At 39.1% G+C, this 21,097-nt stretch overlaps 1 protein-coding gene across 3 annotated transcripts in view; it reads left to right on the top strand.

The window, feature by feature from the left end:
• The window catches only part of SNCAIP (synuclein alpha interacting protein), a 76,418-nt gene that overhangs the window by 13,513 nt on the left and 41,808 nt on the right, over positions 1–21,097 (top strand). For all 3 annotated transcript variants that reach the window (XM_061468680.1, XM_061468677.1, XM_061468679.1), the window contains exons 2-3: positions 12,741–12,843; positions 19,208–19,280. In XM_061468680.1, coding sequence (XP_061324664.1) covers positions 12,787–12,843; positions 19,208–19,280 — 130 coding nt within the window. In that variant the 5' untranslated portion in view covers positions 12,741–12,786. The remainder of the gene's footprint in view (positions 1–12,740; positions 12,844–19,207; positions 19,281–21,097) is intronic.

Raw genomic sequence — 21,097 nt, 5'->3', positions numbered from 1 at the left:
CATTAGTGGTCTACCCGAGCAGTGAGTACTGGTGCCAATACTGCTTCAGATCTTCACATGAGCTGTTAAACAGACCTGGACAATGGGACAGAGTGCAGTCTCATGAAGTTTGCAGATGATACAAAACTGAAAGGACTTATGCTGCCATTCAGAGGGACCTGAACAGGATGATGGACTAGGCAGAGAGGAATTACACAAAGTTCAGCAGTGGGAAATGCCAAGTCCTGCATCAGGGGAGGAATAACCCCATGAATCCACAAATGTCTGGGGCTAAGCGGCTGGAAACAAGCTCTGCAAAGAAGGACCTGGGGGTCTTTGTGGACACAAGGCTGACCATGAGCCAGAAATATGCTGCTGTGGCAAAGTTAGTCAACAGACTTCTGTGCTGCTTTAGGAAGTTTTGCCATCAAGCCAATAGAGGTGGTGCTTCCTTTCTGTTCAGCCCCAGCAAGGCCACACCTGTAATACTGGGGCCAGTTCTGGGGTCTCCAGTACAAGAGAGATACGGACTTACTGGAGTAAGTCCAGTGCAGAGACAAGAAGATTAAGGGACAAGAGCCTCTTTCATATCAACAGAGGTTGAGAGAGCTGGGACTATTGAGCCTGAAGAAAAAAAAGATCAGGAGAATCTTACCTATGTGTATAAATACCTGATGGGATAGAATGAAGAAGAGGGAACGAGTCTATTCTCTGTGGTGCCCACTGTCAGGACAAGAGGCAATACGTACAAAATGAACCACATGAAATTCCATCTGAACACAAGAAGACACTTTTTTTTTTTACTGATCAAACAGTGGTACAGGTTGCCCAGAGATACTGTGGAGTCTCCATCCTTGGAGATACTCAGAAGCCAGCTGGGCAGTCCTGGGCTTAACCTACTCTAGCTGACCCTGCATGAGCAGAGGTGTTGGACTAAATGATCTCAGGCCCCTTCAAATCTGAATGATAAGAATATCACACTTTAAGTAGTTTATTTTTTGGGGGTGACTGTTTCATATATCTCTGCATGACTGGATTTTAAATTTACAAGTAGGTAATTTTAAATGGACACTAGTATTTTTTTGTATAACAGAGATTTGAGAACTATTATTCTCTATTTTAAGCAGAAACATTTTGTCACTTTAGAGTCACACTGCTGTGAAACGTTAGTGGTGAGACTGAACAAATTCATTTTGAGAATGAGCCATAACTGAAGATAACATGAAGTTAAATACATATTTAAAGAACAGTCTAAACGAAGTAGCAGGACCTCCTTACCATTTAAAGACCCTTTTTAAACAAGTGAAGGGAGAAGCTGTCATGCCCAAATAGGGTCAGCGGCTGTCAGGAAGTAGTACTCCACAGCTTAGGTAAGTGGGATGAAAGTAGAGTGGATATAAGTAGAACTACAGGATATTTTCCACACTTGACTGGTTTAACGCCCTGTAATATGAAATGGCTGAGAAGAATGAACAGTGCATCGTTTCATTTTATCTTCCCTCACATGTAAAATATTTTTTTTAATATGGAAAATTGCTAAATAAGTAATAAGCTTATAGAAATTAATGGTTAAAGTTACTTTGTGGTCTGTGTCACAGAGGAGAGGAGAGGAAAGGATGCTGATGCAGCGTACTCAGTAGAAACTATACCTCTGTGCATGGTACCTCGATTAAAGTTCTGTGATTCTTACTGACGTGAGTTGGCAAGTGGATAAAGTGGCAGAGCCAGACCATGTCCCACTTCTAATGCAAAAGTTAAGATGTTAGAAGCTATAATAAATCCCACCACCTGGTTTACTTGCAGTTTGGCTGTGGATTGCATCTAAGGCAGCAACTATATGTTCCAATGTTCCAAATGTGCACAGAGCATCCAGTACAACTGCTATCCTACTTTGTACTCTGCTGTCACTATATCAGTACAAACAGTGGCACTCTAGGGATAAGTAATGGTGATAGTTATTGCTGTGTATACTAGTGAGGTTTCTGTCTGGTCTTCCCCTCCATTTATACATGTATGTGCTTATGTCATTTACACAGGACAGTTGCTTGATCTGGTTTGGATCTGCATGTCAGTGAGTCTTAAAGTCCATAGAGTTAGCTGATGTGAAATAACTGAAACAAGTTGCCATACAAGCTTGAGTACAATGATGTAAACATATTAATTTTGCATGACTGTAAGGTACTTTGTATTAAGAGCAAATAACTTTATAGTAGTTCAAAGGAAATAAAGCCATAAATTAATCAAATACAGCCAACTAAATATCTTCTTTTCAACAGATCAGTTGACCTCTTATTTTTTTGATCCTGTCATTAATCAGACAGTGCTTTAGCTTTTGCACAATGCTTGAATCATGTATGCTGTTTCAATTTTAAAATAACAGCCGTTAATTTCCAATTCCAAAGGTTTCTGCTTCAAGCCTAATTGAAACAAACAGATTTATTTTTCTAGGCCTCAGTCCACAATGCTCAAGTGCATTTATTTTGGCTGAATGCTTGAAGTCTAGTTTTCTGCATGCTTGAATGTTGAAGAAAAGATAAGCTGTGGGGTGGAAAGGATGGTTTAATTATGAGAAACCTGGGGTGGTTTGCAGTGAGCAGATTTCTTTCTTTACAGTAAAAACAGTTCTTCAGTTAGTCAGATCACTTGGTAGCCTGAATATTGATTTGGTTTTGTTAGGTTGCTGTTTTCTTTTGGGAATGAAGAAGTAATACTAAATCTCGTGGTTATTCATGAGAGTGCTAAATGGAGTAGTATTTACAAAAGCAAGAAGGAAGTACTTCCTAACAGTCAAATAAATACTAGTTAAGGTGTGTGATGTCTTAGTCACACAGAGAGTAATGGCAAAGCTTGTTTGTACTTTACTGGAGCTCAGATGTCATCCTTGGAGTAACTCTTTCCCTTTGTAGTAAGTTACATGGAATACAATTCAGCCTCCTAAAAAAAAAAACCAACAAACATTAGGAACTGTGTCTTCATAAGCACACTTTATCTTCACTCTGTTAATCATGACAAATGTTTACTTACAGACTGCATAGTGTCAGTCACTGTAATCATTAAAGATACTTGATGTTTACATGCCCCAAGTTGTGATGAATTTTCCATACAATTCATGGGGGCAGAAGACAAAGTAGGTGAACTGTACACTGTTACCTACCTTTAAGTGACTTCTTTAAAATAGAATCATAGAACCATAGAATGGTTTGGGCTGTAAGGTCATTTAGTCCAGCCCCCCTGCAATGAGCAGGTACATTTTTAACTAGACCATGGTGCCCAGAGCCACATCCAGCTGGGCCTTGAGTGTCTCCAGGGATGGGACATCTACCACCTCTCTGGGTGACCTGTTCCATCCTTGTAAACAGTTTCTTCCTTGTATCTTATCTTGACCTACCGTCTTTTAGGTAAACCATTACCTCTTGACCTGTCACAACAGGCCCTGCTAAGAAGTCTGTTCACATCTCTTTTATAAGCCCCTTTTAAGTATTGAAAGGCCGGAGTAAGATCTCCCCGAGTCTTTCTCTTCTGCAAGGCTAAACAAGTCCAACTCTCTCAGCCTTTCCTCGTAGGAGAAGTACTCCAGCCCTTTGATCATTTCTGTGGTTCTCCTTGGGAGTTGCTGCAACAGATCCATGTTTTTCTGGTACCGGTGACACCAGAGCAGGAAGCTCTACTGCAGATTTTGTCTCACTAGAGTTGAGGGGCAGAATCACCTTCCTCGACCTGCTGGCCATGCTCCTCTTGATATAGCCCAGGGTACAGTTGTCTTTCTGGGCTGGAGGCACACATTGGTGGCTCATCTCCTTTAAGACTTGATAAGACTGGTTTATATCCAAGCAGTATGTGATCTTGAGGTCTAGGCAGACAACCAGGAGAAGTTCAGTTTTGTCTGGCCAGAAACAAATACATTTGTTCTTATCTAAAACCAGTGACTTCATTAGGAACAGAACTGGGCTCAGTATTCGTGCCTCTTCAGAGCTGTGGGTATATTGTTTCCACATGTCTGAAATGCAGAGTTTTTCTGAAGTTGAATTTTAAAAATAGCATCTTTTGGTCTTGGAAAATTGTTGTGCTTCACTGCATTCCTTTTTCCTGTCCTATCAGTATAGCTTGTGCACTGATGGTACTTGCATGGTGATTAAAAGCAGTGCTTTTATTTCTACTTGCTTTAGAAGTATCATGCTGTTGTGAATTGCTGCTGTGAACTTTTAAACTCAGGAAAACTTCGGTACAAATGTGATAAAGGATAAGGTAATCCTGGTCTCAGAATTTATTCCTTCACTGAAATAAATCATCATTTTTCAGCCTCACTGGTAACTTTTTTGGTTTGGTTTGGTTGTTTTTGTTTAACAATACATTGCTATTTAAAATTAACCTTTACTCTTTAAAATCTCCCTACTGAGCCTTCCCTTTATATATTTATTTTAAAAATTGACTAGATAGATAATTTCATTTACAATATATTTTTCTTGGAAAATAAAAGGAAGAAAAGTAAATAAAACAAACTAGTACAAGAGATGTGCTCAGTCAGTAATAGACAATCCAGACACTGAGCATGGCAAGTAATAGAAAAGATGTTACTTCACGTAATTGGAAAAAGAGCACTTTGAGACCCCTAGAAGGTTACAAAAATTGATTGCACAATGCACTTCACAGCATTATAATATCACAAATCCTTATGTGACTTGGAAGTGTCAACCGAGTCTAACCATATGTCAGATTGTCATTTTATGTGACTGAATGAAGCAAAAGTGGTATGCTTGAAAAGAAAACCTCCATTTGAGCTGTAGTGTCATTCTTTCTGTTCTTGATGTCATATGCTTGAATATCGATTGATTTTATCCAAGTAATTTCCCCCTTAAGGATAATGAAGCGAATGTAAATAAGAGTGAGAAGCTGTGGTCTTCTACAAGTGTATATGTATAGTATTAAATATAAAATATTTCTCATGGCTAGATGATCATTGTAGGTCCCTTCCAACTGAAATTTTTCTATTCTGTTCTGTTCTGTTCTAATTCTATTCAGATGAAACTGCAAGCTTTCTATATCTTTGATGCTTTCTCCTTGTATTCCGCATTTATCACAGCTAGGCACTAGGGAGCATAAGTACTAAGAGGTGTGACAGCTGCAGAGGTGGTGGTGTTAGCCCAGACTGGCTTTGCTGGGATCCAGTGGACAAGCTTTCTTGCCTTCATTAAATTATCCAAACCTCATATCCCCTAATTATAGCAGTGCTCCTGAACACAGGCTGTCTTTATACTATGTAATAAATAGGGTTACAAGGACAAATCAATTTTTTTGCTAGAACTTCACTGTTACAGAGGATGGAGGAACTGAATTCAAGGTTCTAGATATTTCCTACTGCTGACAGATGATGTACCTTCCCGAACCATAAATTTTAATTAGGTGCTGGGCTTTTCACTGCATGCTGAATAGATTTAACATAATATAACATTACACTGTTCTATTTATTTCAAAGTGAAGAAACTTGGGTTTATGCTCTTGGCATTTCTTAATGTTAGGGAATAAAATTCAGACACTTACCAGATTTCAAACATTACTTGAAAAACATACTGTATGCTTAAATTAAAGATGTAAGGTCTTTCCTTTCTGCCCATGAATCTTGTTCATCTTGAGCTGCTATAGTTTCTGATGCTTAGGAAAGGGTGATATGTTTATTTTGTTATCTTAGAACTATAATTGTAAAATGTAACCTTATCTCTTAATTAAAAAGCAACCATCATGGCATTCTGATGTTTAAAGCCTAAATCTTTAATACTAACTGTGCTTAAGGAAACAGCCTTTTGCCAACCACCATAGAAGTATTTACATCTGATTTACTTTAATTAAAAGTTTAAGTAAATCCTCAAATATTTTGGTATAGCAGTTCTGAGATTTCTGAGATGTGAAAAATAAAATCCTCTGTGGCATTTAGCAGGATTTCTTAGAGTTACAACCAAAGTAGACATTCAATTGACAGCAGATTATTTTATTATTTGTTCTTGTTGTCTATGTATCCATAAATAATTAAAATGATGCATTCTTAATTAGTTATTTTGTTTTGGCTCAATAGAGGATGTCTCTCCTGTGCACCCTCTTGGATTTAGTCTTTCATGTGGAGCACTAAGACTGTTTTTGGCTGAGGTACTGGATCAGATTCCTTTCAAAGCTACCGTATTTGCTACAGCCTTGTTGCAAAGGGCAAATCAGTTATTTTTTTTTAGTCCACAGTTTTGCATTGAGCAGACAGAACAAAAAACAGATGCTTGCCTGCTTTCTACCTGCCATGCCAGTCTCTCCATTCACTCAGTTAATTGACAGACAGCAAATGTTCACCTGTATGATCTTGTTCTTGCCTGATGTGCCTTAGTACGGATAAGGCAATGCCCATTGGCTTCATAATACAAAGTCAGCATGAGGACTGGCTTTTAAAGCAATCCTGCCTTTCCCACGTTCAGTCTTCCTCTTCCTCAGAAGGCTCATCAGCCCCTTGTTGGGGTGATTGTTTTCTTGAGACAGTGTGGTGAGACAAATCCAAGTCTTGATCTACCTTAAAAAAGAAATCTGTGAACAGTGTAAGCATTTCATCTCTAGGTAATGCATACCCTCAGTGTAGAGTGGAAGTTTAGTGTTTGCAGAAATTGATGGATTTGCTTTTCTGTATCTAATACTTAATTGTTGGGGTGTTTCTGTTTTGCGTTGTTTGTTTGTTTGGGTTTTTTTAATTATCATTTTACTGGGAATTGCTTTCTTTGTGCCTTTTTTTTCCTCATTCACGTAATTGTATTGAATATTTGTCAGTAACAGGAACTGAGTTCAGACAACTACTTTAGCTAAGAAGGACAAGAGCAGACAAAATCTATGTTTTGGAAAAACAAAAAAGGATTTCTACTGCTGTTTGAAAAAGGGAAGGGTGAGTTTGGGGTTTTCTTTTTGCTTTATTTCACAACCTAATCACTGTTTAATATCAGTTGCAGTGCAACATATGCAATATGTTACTATACCAATACTATTACCACATTTGTGTGTGGTAATTTTTAGCTGGATTATTCCCCCTGGTGAAATTTTTTCATGTAACTATAAAAAAAAGCAATTTTTCTTGAGCACATATGGGTGATGTTTATGCAGCTTCTTTCTTTTAGCTGTGAATTCTGAGAGGAAATAGGATTTCTTTTACCTGTATAAAATGTGTCCCTCTGCAAGCCAAATTTCCAGACAAGAAATGCCCTTTTCTGGATTAAATTTTGTGGGAAATTTAATGACTAGCTTCCATAATACAGTTAGGAAAATTGATCAGACATTTCTGCTGGCTGGCTAGAGACAGTCATCTGTATTGTTCCGGTCTTAATGCTGGAAATAGATTATTCATCTCATGTCAGTCTTTGCTGGCAGTTGCAATTCTGATTGCACTTATTTTTACCCTGGATTTGAACAGTTGTGCTTATGATCTGCTAGTGAGTGGTGTTCAGATTGTTTATACTTCTGGTGATATGCTGGATTCAGCCAGCATTGGTCTCAAAATAGTCACAACTCTGAGCGCTCTGCTTACCATATGGTTTGAATTATGTATGGTATAGTTCTACTATGTTGAATTGTATCAAAAAAAAGTGCACCTCTTGAATTAGACTCCAAGCACACTCATGGGAAATCATATTTGGTCATAGTATTTGTCCTGAGTTGCTGTGCAGTTTTACCTCATCAAGTAAGAAATTAAAATCTTACAGCAAACAGAATGCATAACTCTCTTGCCCTTTCTTTACATATAACTGAACACTATTTTCAGAAAGATAAGTTTTCCGTAGAGAAAATATGTTTTGGTTACCAGTTTTCTCTTCAGCCTTTGTGTGTTTCATGGTCTTTATGTTTTGAGATGATGGAAGGTAACATTTTTGGGGAAGTAATGTTGCAAGGCTGTGGACTGACACAAGGAGTTTTGTACACCTTTAGCTAAAATGTAGTCCTTTTGTCAACCATGGATGGATGCAGCTGGGTTTTTTTTTTGTTTAATGGTTTCTTGCAATTTAGAACTAAATAAGAAGTTTGAAAGGTTGAGATCTTTTTGTTCTAAAACCTTGAGATATGTGGTAATGAGGAATAGTAGTTTTCTATGCAGGTTTATTTTTTTTTTTTTTTAACTTGAATATATCAGTTTTAACTGCAAAATAACTTCATGATTCTGGCTTGTTGTGTGACATTCTTAGAGTATCTCTTTCATTGATTTAAACATACTGATGAGGGGTTTTTAATCCATTTAATTCCAGTGGAAAACTGAAACTTAGTGAAGCTGTAGTTTGGTTTTAGGTTCTTTGCATGTGATATAGTCTATTTATGTCTTTAACCTTTAAACTTTTATATTTTAATTCTCATTCATACTTCACACGTATCACCTTATGGAATAGTACTGGGTAGATTCTACAATCCTGTAATTTTTGTAAGATAGTACATACAGAGTTGGCACTTATCTTGCTCATAAAACCGGCTTAATTACTTGGTTTGAGCTGGTAGTCATGGTGATAAACTGACAGCTAGCCTTTACCTTCGTGGAGGGATTCTGTGGTAAGTTGATTTTGCTTGACTGTCAGATGCCCAACAGGACAAGAGGAGAAAATAAGATTAAAAGGTTCCTGAGCTGAGATCAAGACTGGCAAAGCAGACTTAACTTGGGGTAAATTTCTTTCATTTGTTGCCAGTTAGAAATAGAGCAGGATAGTGAGAAACATACACAAGACCTAAAACACCTTCCCCGCACCCCTCCCTTCCCCCATTCAACTTCACTCCTGTGTGTCCTCTTCCCTTAGCAGCTGAGAGGGATAGGGTATGGGGGTTGCATTCAGCTCATTATATGTCGTCTCTACCACTCCTTCCACCTCACACTCTTCCCCTGCTCCAGCGTGGGTCCCTTCCAAGGGGTGCATCCTTCAGGAACATACTGCTCCAGTGTGGGTCCCTGTGAGGTCACAAGTCCTGCAGCAAACCTGCTCCAGCGCAGGCTCCTCTCTCCGTAGGGCTACAGCTCCTGCCAGGACCCTGCTCCAGCATGGGTTTCCCCTGGGATCACAGCCTCCTTCAGGAATCCCCCTGCACCAGTGTGGGCTCCTCCATGGGCTGCAGGTGGAATCTTTTCCACCATGGACTTCCATGGGCTTCAGGGACACAGCTGCCTCACCATGGGTTGCACCATGGGCTGCAGGGGAACCTCTGCTCCAGTGCCTGGAGCATCGTCCCTGCCTCCTGTCTGCAGGGCCGTTGCTCTCACATATTCTCACTCTTCTCTCCCAGCTGCTGTTGCGCAGAAGGGTTTTTACCCCTTCTTCAGGCATAGCGTGTTATTCCAGAGGCACTACCACTGTCACTGGTGGGTTCAGCTTTGGCCAGTACTGGGACAGTCTTGGAGTCAGTTGGGATTGACATGGGAAGCTTCTGCTGTATTTTCACAGAAACTGCCCCTGTAACACCCTGTTAACAAAAGTTGCTACACAAACCCAATGAAGTGGCAGTGCACTTTGCCACAAGTAAGCTTTAATGTCACCCAAATGCAACATGTTAAAGCATAAACCGTAAAAAAATGCTGAAATTCTATGTTTCTGTTAACAAAGCAAAATCTTTAATGTGGAAAAGAACCTGTAGACTCGAATATGTCGTGCCTTTTCACAACAGCTAGTTCCTCTCATTACAGGGATTTTGACTGATTTTAGTGGCTCCCTTTAAGAATAAATTTAGCATTTGGGAATTGTGCTTCTGACTAGTTTCACATTCTAGCTACTTCTATTTCCTCATATTGAGCTGACTGAGGGCTTTATACTGTTTTTATCTTTTTGTATCCATCTCATTTCTCACTGCTTGACTGAAGTCTAACAGTCTCAATAAAAGCCAGCAACAGGTAGTTGAGGTGGTTCTTAGATGCTGCCTTCCTCCCCAGTTTCTCCTCCCCAGGAGTTCCTTCTCTTTTTGCAAGGAACACAAATACCCTAATGTATGAAAGAAAATACATGCTTTCCCCCTTTTCCATCCTCCCTTTATCTGCTTCCCTCCCCCCACCGCATTTTTTTCTTTCTCATTGTCATTGTTTAAGCCCATACAGCAACTAAGCCCCTTAGAGCTGCTTGTTGACTTCCCCTTAGTGGAATGGGGGAGAGAATTGAAAGGGTACAAGTGGGAAAATTCGTGGGTCAGTAAGTGAAGCAAATTCAGGACTTCACATGGGCAGGCAGGTGTTCAGCCATATCCAGGACAGCAGCTCTCCATCACGTGTAATAGTGACTTGGGAAGATAAACACCATCATTCTGAATATCCTCCCTTCCTTCTTCTTCCCCTAGCTTCATATACTGCTCATGACATCATAAAGTGTGGGATATCCCCTGGGTCAGTTGGTGTCATAGAATCATAGAATAGTTAGGGTTGAAAAGGACCTTAAGATCATCTAGTTCCAACCCCCCTGCCATGGGGAGGGACACCTCACACTAAACCGTATCACCCAAGGCCTCGTCCAACCTGGTCTTGAACACTGCCAGGGATGGAGCATTCACAACCTCCCTGGGCAACCCATTCCAGTGCCTCACCACCCTAACAGGAAAGAATTTCTTCCTTATATTCAACCTAAACTTCCCCTGTTTAAGTTTTAACCCGTTACCCCTTGTCCTGTCACTACAGTCCCTAATGAAGAGTCCCTCCCCAGCATCCCTATAGGTCCCCTTCAGATACTGGAAGGCTGCTATGAGGTCTCCACGCAGCCTTCTCTTCTCCAGGCTGAACAGCCTCAACTTTCTCAGCCTATCTTCATATGGGAGGTGCTACAGTTCCCTGATCATCCTCGTGGCCCTCCTCTGGACTTGTTCCCGCAGTTCCATGTCCTTTTTATGTTGAGGACACCAGAATTGCACACGATACTCCAGTTGAGGTCTCATGAGAGCAGAGTAGAGGGGCAGGATCACCTCCTTTGACCTGCTGGTCACGCTCCTTTTGATGCAGCCCAAGATACAGTTGGCTTTCTGGGCTGTGAGCGCATACTGCCGGCTCATGTTCATTTTCTCATGAACCAACACTGCCAAGTCCTTCTCTGCAGGGCTGCTCTGAATCTCTTCTCCACCCAACCTGTAGCTGTGCCTGGGATTGCTCCAACCCAGGTGTAGGACCTTGCACTTGGCATGGTTAAACTTCATGAGATTGGCATCAGCCCACCTCATAAGCATGTCAAGTGTCAGCTGTCCTGCCTGTGTCCCCTTCCAGCTTGTGCATCTGCAGCCTCCTTGCTGGTGGCGTGGGCTGAGAAGGCAGTGTGTAAGCACTGCTCATCAGTAATGAAAAGGTCCCAGTGTTATCAACAGTGTTGCCAGCACAGATCTAAAATATAACCCCATACAAGCTACAATAAAGAAAATTAACTCTATCCTAGCCAAAAGGAGCACATTCATTTAGAAAGAAAATGATGCTGAATAATATTTTACTTTCAGTAACTTTCTGAGAAATAAGAAGAAATAAGAATTTGCTTTTTCCTGTTCTTTCAGCTTAGAACTGTAAGTTTGCCTTTTGGTTCTTCTTCTAATAATTTTTCAAGAACAGGTGTCTTAAGATCATCTTTCTCTGTGGATGCGGTGTTATGAAGGACATTAACTGAGGTTTTGTTTGCCAGTAGCACCTGCAGAAAATCATTTTCTTCCCTTTTCCTAGGACATTCTTAACTGCATATGAATATTTCACACAGTGTTTTTATTTAGACCTACACAGCCGACTTCATTATTCATGAATATATTTCTTGGCAGTTGTCAAATGAATAAACTGAACTTGTATTTTTTGCTTTTCTTCAGATGTTTCCTTTTGTTATGTAAAAATACTAGAAGGTTTTAATTTGCTTTCATAATAACACTTGACACACAGTGCCTCACATTATTTAAAAATGCAGTGATTTTATTTTTCAGCTTCCTTTAAAACAGCTTCCTTGTGCAGTTCTGTTGTACTTGTCTGTAGTGATAATGCACACCTTCATTCTAGTTAGGAGTAAGAAAGTAATGAGGGTTTTATTGTCTTTGGTCTTTTGATTGTTTAAGCTCCAACTTATTCAGAATTACGTATTCCCTTTCCACCCAGATTTCTTGCTTTGCAAAAGAATTTTCTCTTCTTTCTACCTTCGTGTAAGGAAATGGTTAAGGCCACAGATAATAAGTTCACATTGATGTAATTATATTTTTGCCTTGGTTACTCTTCTGGGAGAAGTTCACTCACAGGCTGAGGAGAGATAAATCTCCCATGTATAAAACACGGACTGCATTATGTGTTTGATTGCTTGTAAGTGGAGATAAGGTGTGATAGGATTTTGTTTTCTGTGCACAGCATGATTCTCAATTCTTCCCTACTTTCTTGGGCAGAGGAGAACTATAGTTGCAGAAGTTGCTGCGTTCAGGCCAGTAAAATAATAGCATCCTTAAGGAAGGTACATTATTAACGTAGCAGGTTAATGATTGCAGGGTTTATGAGGATGCTCAACAGCTTAGGTCTTTACACCTATAATGAACTTATGGAAGGACTGAGTGATGTTGAATCAAGTATTTTTGGCTTCTGGTTCAAGTATTATTCTCCCTTAAATTTTAAAAAGGCTTCTTCATGGTATGCAGAGTAGAGATGGCAAATTGCATTTAGCTTTTAGTATTAAATTATGAAAGACTTGACTATACAAGTTAAACATTTTCAGTAATTTAGCAACTATATTAAACCATTTCTGTGTAATTTTTGGCTCTTCAGTAGACAATCAATCTCTTTTTTTCTTAATTAGGTCTTTACTACTATGCTGACTCACCCAAAATGTCCATAGAAGAATAATGGAAGCCCCTGAATACCTTGATTTGGATGAAATAGATTTTAGTGATGATATATCAGTAAGTACAAATCTTATTTTATTTGTTCAAGTTGAGGTATTCTTAGATATCTCAATCCTGATATAACAAACTACACTATTATTGGAAGCCATACTCCTTTTTACTCCTCATATAACAATGTTTAAATAAGTTTAATTTAGAATAAAATAATGTGGTTTTTAAAGGAAATCTTGATTCCTGTCCTCCAGGTACTAAAAATTGCTTGTAAATCAAATTAATAAGAGAGTTATATTTCTGGGTTGCTTGTCTACTCTGCTGTCTCATACGAGTTATATGCACTCTGATGCTAGCCGTAGATACCAAAATGATGTTTATCTTGTTTTTAACTGAATGTATTTAACTTGTAAAAAACCTCCTGCGTCTCTTACTTCTGAATTGCTCCTTTTCCAAATCAGTTGTTGCTCTGCCCTTTCCTCCAGTAGCCATCTCCAAATATACCAAGATTTTATCAACACGTGTGATGTATGTACCTGTGATACGGTAAAGACAGAGGCAGAAAGACTTCCAGGGATTCACAGACAACACTGATCCTTAGTGTCACAATTAAAACAACTGCAGCTGTAACTGCAAGCAAAAATGCGTTCACCTTCATTGTTAGTGGTTCTTCTAGGAAGCACTGATACAGTATATTCTATTATGATAACGCTCCTACTGCTAGCGTTTCTCCTTTTTGTAGAATAGAGTTGATAATACTTTTAATGTCAATTTAACAATGGGCTTGAATACATAACTTAAATCCACTAGAAGATAATTTATTAATTCAGTTTTCAGATCAAAGAAAGTGTTCCATCACTTCCACATTTTCATAATTTTATACTTTCTTTTTAAAAAAAAAAGAAGTTAAATTAAGGGCCTGTTTTTCCTTTAACATTTGGGACTCTTGATTCATTTTAAAAGATTCCAGATGCTTTATTCACAGACAGATTCCTTTTGGAGAGGATTGGTTTTTTTTAACCTATTGTAATGTTGAATTTTTATTAAAAAGGAGTATGGCAAATGTCCAAAATATTAGAAGACAATGAGCCAATCTTAAGTGAATACTTTGTGCTGGGCAACTTTCTTTTTATTGCACCTATATGCTAGATCATGTCCTGCTATCTGTTTCTATACTCAGTTTTGTAAAACTGTAAAACGTAATAGATGTAACCTCTCCATGTCTCTCCCATTGTGGCTGTTGCTGCATACTGGTGGGTTAGGTTACTCATTTTTCCGCTGAACAGCTCAGGCTGCCTGCTTTAATAGGCTGTTCTTTCACTGGACACTGAACCTTGAATGAAAAACCAGCAGAAATTATAGAGGTAGCAGTTTTACTCCTTGCTTTAGCAGGTAGGAGAGCAAAGGATTTGTTGCAAAAATCCAGATTAACAAGAGAATTCCTGGTTGTGCTAGTGCTCTACTCATATCTCACCACATACAATTTAGAGATACCTGACCTTCACATTTTATCATTAGCCTGATGTGGAAGAAGCAGCTGCATAGCATCAATATTAGCAATTTATATTGTTCCTGTTAGCCGTCTGGTTCTACTCCAGTGCAGAACAGTATTGACTAAAAATAATGGCAGCAAGAAGGCTGTTAAAAAGATGCACTTATAAATGTACCTGAATTAGAAAGTCATTGTTTATAGTCCAGACGCTTGTAGAACCTTCCAACCAAAATAACATAAAAAATAGAAGGAAATTGTTTGAAAAGGAAAATAAATATGTAAATGGGCTTGTTACTTTTTTTTTTGTTTCAAATGTCTAATGCATTTGTGCATTAGAAAATGAAACTGTACATTTCCCCAGTATTATAGATGCAGAGAGGTGTTCCATCCTTTTGACCATTTTCATGGCCCTCCTCTTGACCCGGTCCAACAGGTTTGTGTCTTCCTTGTACTGGGGGCCCCAGAGCTGGGTGCCATACTCCAGCTGGGGTCTCACGAGAGCAGAGTCAAGGGGGAGAATGCTGTGTAGCCCAAGTACAGTTAACTTTCTGGTCTGCAGGTACACATTGCTGGCTTATGTCCAAATTTTTATCCACCAGTATCCTCAGGTTCTCTTTTCTGCTCTCTATCCCTTCATCCTCCCGTCTGTACTGATACTGGTGATTGCCCTGACTCAGGAGCAGAATCTTGACCTTGTTGAACATCATGAAATTTGCATGGGCCTGCTTCTTGAGCCTGTTAATTTCCCTCTGGATGGCATCTCTTCCCTGAAGTGAATCAACCACACCACCCATCTTTGTGTTACATGAAAACTTTCTGAGGGTGCGTTCAATCCCACTGTGTCATTGATCAAGATATTAAATAGTATTGGTTGCAGTATGCATCCTAAAGGGACACCACGCTTACTGGTTTCCTCTTGGAGATTAAGGTGTTGACTGTAGCTCATTGGGCATGGCCAATTTCTTATCCCTCTAACCATCCATCCATCAATCCCATACCTCTCCAAATTAGAGGCAAGGATGTTGTGTAGAGCCATGTGAAAGGCCTTATGGAAGTTGAGGTAGATGACATCTGTAGCTGTTGTCACTCCATCATATGATCACAAGATTTGTCAGGAACGATTTGCCATTTGTGAAGCCATGTTGGCTGTCTCAATCATTTGTCATGGTCTGACTGGGCACTGAGGTAAGGATGACTGGTTTGTAGTTCCCAGGTCCTCCTCTTTACCCTTGTTAAAAATTGATGTGATACTTACTTTTCTCCAGCCACTGGACACTTGACCTCACTGCCATGACTTTTCAATATATGATTGAGAATGGCTCAGCAACCACCCCTACCAATTCCCTCAGGGCCCTGAAATGCAAATGAGATGCTTATTTGCAAATTAAGATGGTACTCTGCCAATATCCACAGTATATTTGACTGTGGTTGACACATCAGAATAGGTTTCTGGGACTCCTGTTTACATTAAACAAAAATAACATTCTGTCTGCAATGAAGCAATGACATTAAGCAACCAAGCTGTATATTTTCATTTATTTCTTCATGAATAACTACTCACAGAAAGGAAGAAAAAAATTGCAACATATAAGTTGCGTTAAATGGTAGATACAATACTAAAAGTTTAAAACGTCCTGCTTTTCCTCTTAAATTTATTCCTGCCTATAAGTTGTAGGCTATTGTTAAGGTTACCTGAAGGTTTCCTAATCCTTTAATTAAAATTCTATTGGCAGGTTTTGCAAATTTAAACTATTTTATTTCTTCGTTTACTGAAATAATGCCAAATGCCCTGGTCATAATCAGAGCTCCTGGTGCTAGTTATTTATAAACTGTTTGGGGTTGAGTGTGTATATTATTGTTCTGATCATTCAAATAGTTCTGCATGAATAAAAGCCTGGCTCAGTGGTGCCAGTGGAGGAGTGGGCCTGATCTGAAAGCTTGTGAAATGTGAGTGCAGTAAGTTAATTCAAACATAATTAAGCAGCTACTGATTTTTTTAAGTATTTTGAAACAGCTTGAAAACTTCTTCATGTCAACCTTTGTCTCACAGGGCAGGTATGAACTATGTATGGTCAGGAGTATGGCTGATGATCTGGCCTTCCATTTACTCGGCACAGGGCACCTCCTGAGCCTGCTGTCATCCTTCCTTGGCAGTGGAAGGAGCTGGGTCACTCCACAGGCTTTTACAGTTGTACAAGCAACACACAGTTAAAGAAAATTGGGAATATCTTGCATTTGCATAGAATACTTACTGCTGTTTTTTATTTCTTGCTTGCTGTTGATCCTGTTCTTCCATGTTACAAGGACCTTAAGGGGTTTACTGAAATTCACTATTTCAGGTTGGACATAGAAAAAAACCTCAAACCTTTAACATTCATTATCCTGGGAAGAAGCCAGGGAAGAAGCTTTTAATTTTGTTACTGAATTTAGCCATCAACCACAACACGCTTTGATTAAATACAAAAGATCACAGTAAGCATTGACTATGGAAGCGACCTCATGTGCCTAGCTCTCACATTGTCATGCCTTTGGGCATGGCCCTTGGCTCTGGTTGATTTGGTTATTCTAATGGTGAAATGTAAGAAATTGCATTTATTTTTGTATGTAGAGTAGTTCAAAATTAATAAATGAAGAGTGGGAAATAATCTATTTTAAATGCCACTGAATAAGCATTAGTTCTAAAATTCTGTTCCAGGGAAGGGTTGCAATCTCAATCCCTTTGCAATACCTCTGATAACCTTAAAATTTTTTGTTGAAGAAAAGCTAACAAATGTTACTAATTATCAGAGCTGGAGATAAGCGTGTGAGAGAAAGTAGTTCTAGAGGGAAGAGCTGGCAATGGATTGTGCTTATGGTTGGGAGAAGTCCACTTTAAAGAGCAATTTTAGTTGCTTCCTGGATCAAAAGCCAGTTCTCCACATCTTGACCACAAAACACAGATGGCAGAATTGTAAATGCACCGACTGACGGAGGTGAGTGGGAGGAAGTCTGTTAATGAAATCAAACCAATATGATTAAAATGCATAATGAAATTTATAACATTTAATAGATTTTTGGTGGTCAGAGGTGGTAACTGGATACATTTTAGTGCAGTGTCGAAACAGAAAGAAAATCTGTTCTTCCAGGAAAGAATAGCAAAAAAGACAAAAAGAAAAATGGTTTTCTGTTTTTTGAGGTTGCCTGACAAAACACATAGCAGTGGAATACAAAAGGCCTCATTCTAATTGAATTACAAACTGTGTAATAGTTTAAACTGCACCAGCTGGTCTTATGAAGCTACCATATTCCTTGGAGACATGTTCCTTGGATTCTCTTAAGAATCTTACTAGACTAGCTCAACATTGCCTTCTGAGTCTTTGTGCTGAAATAGCAAGATGTATAGCTTAAAGCTCAATCATTATTAAACAATAACCAAAGTGAAGCGCAGCACATGGTGTTTGTGCATGTGTACGTTTAACTCATATTAATTTGTATTTCGTAGCATCTTTCTCACTGTCTTTGTTCTCGTGCTTTTTGTTGTTTTAGGCTGTCACATCCTGCAGCCACAGCCTTAGTAGACTACCTGTTATTTAATGGGATTGGAATCAGTGGATAGTTCTGTGGTGTGCCGCTACCCATTTTAATCAATAAGTTTAGTATTGATCCTGGGAATACTTATGAAAGATTCTTGTTGTAGTTAAGCTTTCTCAATACATCCCTGAAGCAAGCCAACAAGGGAAAAAGTGGGAGGTTTTTGAGGCTTAATAAAGTAACTACAATTGATTGAGCAACAGTCTTAAACTTGTGCTGGAGAAGTAAATTACTTCTGCAGTTGGTCACAGGAGGTTAACTTCAGCTTGTTTTGAAGTAGATTGCCAATTGTGATCAGAAGCACATCAAACTCAGAATGACGAACTGTCAGCAAAAAGCAGGAAAATGCATGACCATTTATTTTTTGTATGGAAAGCTTATGTGGTTTTCTACGTAGTTGTTTTGCTTCGTTGATCAATAGCATACCAGCTAAAAATATCTGTTTCTTTGAAAACATATGGTGTTTATATATTCCTTAAAAATTTTCAGTTGTGCTAACCCTAAATGCAGTTTTGTGTTTTAGTTTCCAAAATACTGGTTTTAATAGGGTTTTTTTGAATATGAGCAAAGCCATTGATCTTTCACAGGCATAATGATTTTCATTTGTTTAAGTAAAGATTCCTGTAACATTTAAGCATTTGATTAAGGAAGGCTTACTATTAAGTAGCTTAATTTCTGTATGTCAGAATATGTAGCTTTATAACGCTGAATCATGTGTCTTACCAAGAATATTCCACAAGTTTATAAGAAAAAGATTTCTCTTTAGTAAGATACATACATCATCCCCATTTTTTTTCCTTTTTATTCAGAGAATAATATACTGATTAATATCAGGCATATCCTGTCACATCAAAGTAATAATGCAAGTGTGTTTTAATAAAGCCTAGGTTAGAGAAATGAGCCTGTCATCTAATATGTGTATGTACATGGATACCCCTCTGAAATCAGATCTCTACAAATACAAAATATTGTCTAAATATAATGCAAATATCCTGCATTATTTCTACATATTGATTTGGGAAAGCTTGACATTTACTATGAAGTCTAGATCTATTCTCACCTTCACGGTATCTTGCATCCCATGGAAAGGATGGAGATATAAAATGTGTTTGTGATTTGAATCATGGTGATCAACAGGAAGGAGAAGATTGAGGTGGGGAGACAATTTGCTGTAGCTTTGTGAGTCTGTTTGACATCCCTCAAAGTGGGTCACAAAAGCAGATGTCATCCACTTTTCTTGCACAGCCTGAGAAGACCATCAGTCTGTTGGAAGTACCCCTGGGTTGGTAGATGTAGGCTGTGAGCACAACATTACTTTTTTATCTTTTTTAATTAATTACTTCATATGCATTTTTGCCTTTTTTACAGTATTCTGTAACTTCTCTCAAGACCATTCCAGAATTGTGTAGAAGGTGTGATTCACAAAATGAAGACAGATCAGGTATGATGCCCACTTCTGTCCACACATAGTTTTCTAGGCTGCTTTGTATCGTGTACTAGTTGGCAATAATAGCTTCTTGGCAGTGTTCTGTTGTTTTGTTTTCTCTCATTTTTGTACAGCTTTCTGGAAACATGACTTTTTTTTTTTCCTCACCCCCCCCCCCCGCAACAGATGTTAGTTCATTAGAAGGAAAAAAAGTTCCAAAAAAGGATTTGGCTGTATACAGATAAATGTAGGGCTTCATCTCAGCAGCTCCAAACCACAGTATATGCAACAATTTACTTGAAAACCCGAGAAACCATTGGTGACAAGATGTAATAATGTAGGCGCCAATGAAAAAATGTTGGATACATTTACTACCCATATGGCCATGACCAGTTTGAGGGATGATGTTTTGCCAGAGTCTGAAACTGTATCAAGGATGCTACATGATAGAATCTACTCTAAGGCACACTGTAATAGTTAAGATTAAAGCTGAGTTTTTTAGTTTAATAGTGTAAACTAAATGAAGAATCATGGCATATATATGAGAACCAGCTGGAGACCTCCCCCCTCCCCCGACAAAAAGTGCATTTAGTGTTGGTTTTCACTCTTTAAATCAGATTAGTCCGCTTTTGTTTTTCTCTTTTTGATGGAGCGGAAATGAATTGGTGAGAGGAGCATTTTTGTTGAGCTATGAAAAGTTTATTACGTTTTCTGATGTTTTAATTGATCTTCCATTAATGTTGTTTCATCAAACACTTTTATAACAGAAATGCAAGACCTGGAATTTATGGGATGGTAGAAAGCTTTAAGACCTGTGATATACTTTGGGAACTTTTATTTCTCTATTTCCTTTCAGAGAGTTCTAAATGCCAAGGTGTGTAACTAAGTCAAAAGCTTCTGGGAGCTACTTCTTCTACAGAGTCATTAAAGGCCAGGTCATCACAACTGTGTGCCACTGCCTTTGGCAATAAAAAGAAGCAAAGCTCCCTTTAACATACCTGTTTGCCATGTTACTGCCCACTTATGGCACAGCAGTGATAGCACGTGCAGTATTACCTGCTGCAGGCGGATGCAAGGAAGAAGCAGAAAGGGAGAGGACCCCTGATTCACCCCTCTCAATTTAGAATCAGAATCATAGAATAGTTAGGGTTGGAAAGGACCTTAATATCATCTAGTTCCAACCCCCCTGCCGTGGGCAGGGACACCTCACACTAAACCATGTCACCCAAGGCTCTGTCCAGCCTAGCCTTCAACACCACCAGGGATGGAGCATTTACCACTTCTTTGGGAAACCTGTTCCAGTGCCTCACCACCCTCACAGTAAAGAACTTCTTACTTATATCTAATCTAAACTTCCCCTGCCTAAGTTTTAACCCTATCATCACTACAGTCCCTCGTCTCATTCTACCATTTCATGTTTCATTCTACTGCAGTCTTCCCCCTGTCCTCCACCACCCTTCCCTCCATATTCACAGAATCATAGAATTATAGAATAGGGTTGGAAGAGCCTTAAGATCATCTAGTTTCAACCCCCCTCCCATGGACAGGGATACTTCACACTAGACCATGTCGCCCAAGACTCCATCCAGCCTGGCCTTGAACGCTGCCAGGGATGGTGCATTTTTAGGTTTTCCTGCCTAAATTTGCACTGTCACTTCCCTATATTGGACAGCACTGGCCAGTGATCTGTACCAGTGGGAAGGTCATGTGGTTCCTTCCTCACCCTTTGCAAGATGTGTATGGAAGTCATGCAGTCATTACAATCTCAGTCCTGACTCCTTTGCGTTCTTCCTTGGATTTAGGGAATTCTGACTCAGGAAAATTCTAAGGGA

Source organism: Pezoporus flaviventris, unplaced genomic scaffold, assembly GCF_033815535.1.
Source record: "Pezoporus flaviventris isolate CSIRO_AGI_PZ_B2104156 unplaced genomic scaffold, CSIRO_AGI_Pfla_v1 ptg000050l, whole genome shotgun sequence".
Lineage (NCBI taxonomy): Eukaryota > Metazoa > Chordata > Aves > Psittaciformes > Psittacidae > Pezoporus > Pezoporus flaviventris.
This window is presented reverse-complemented; position numbering and strand designations above follow the sequence as displayed.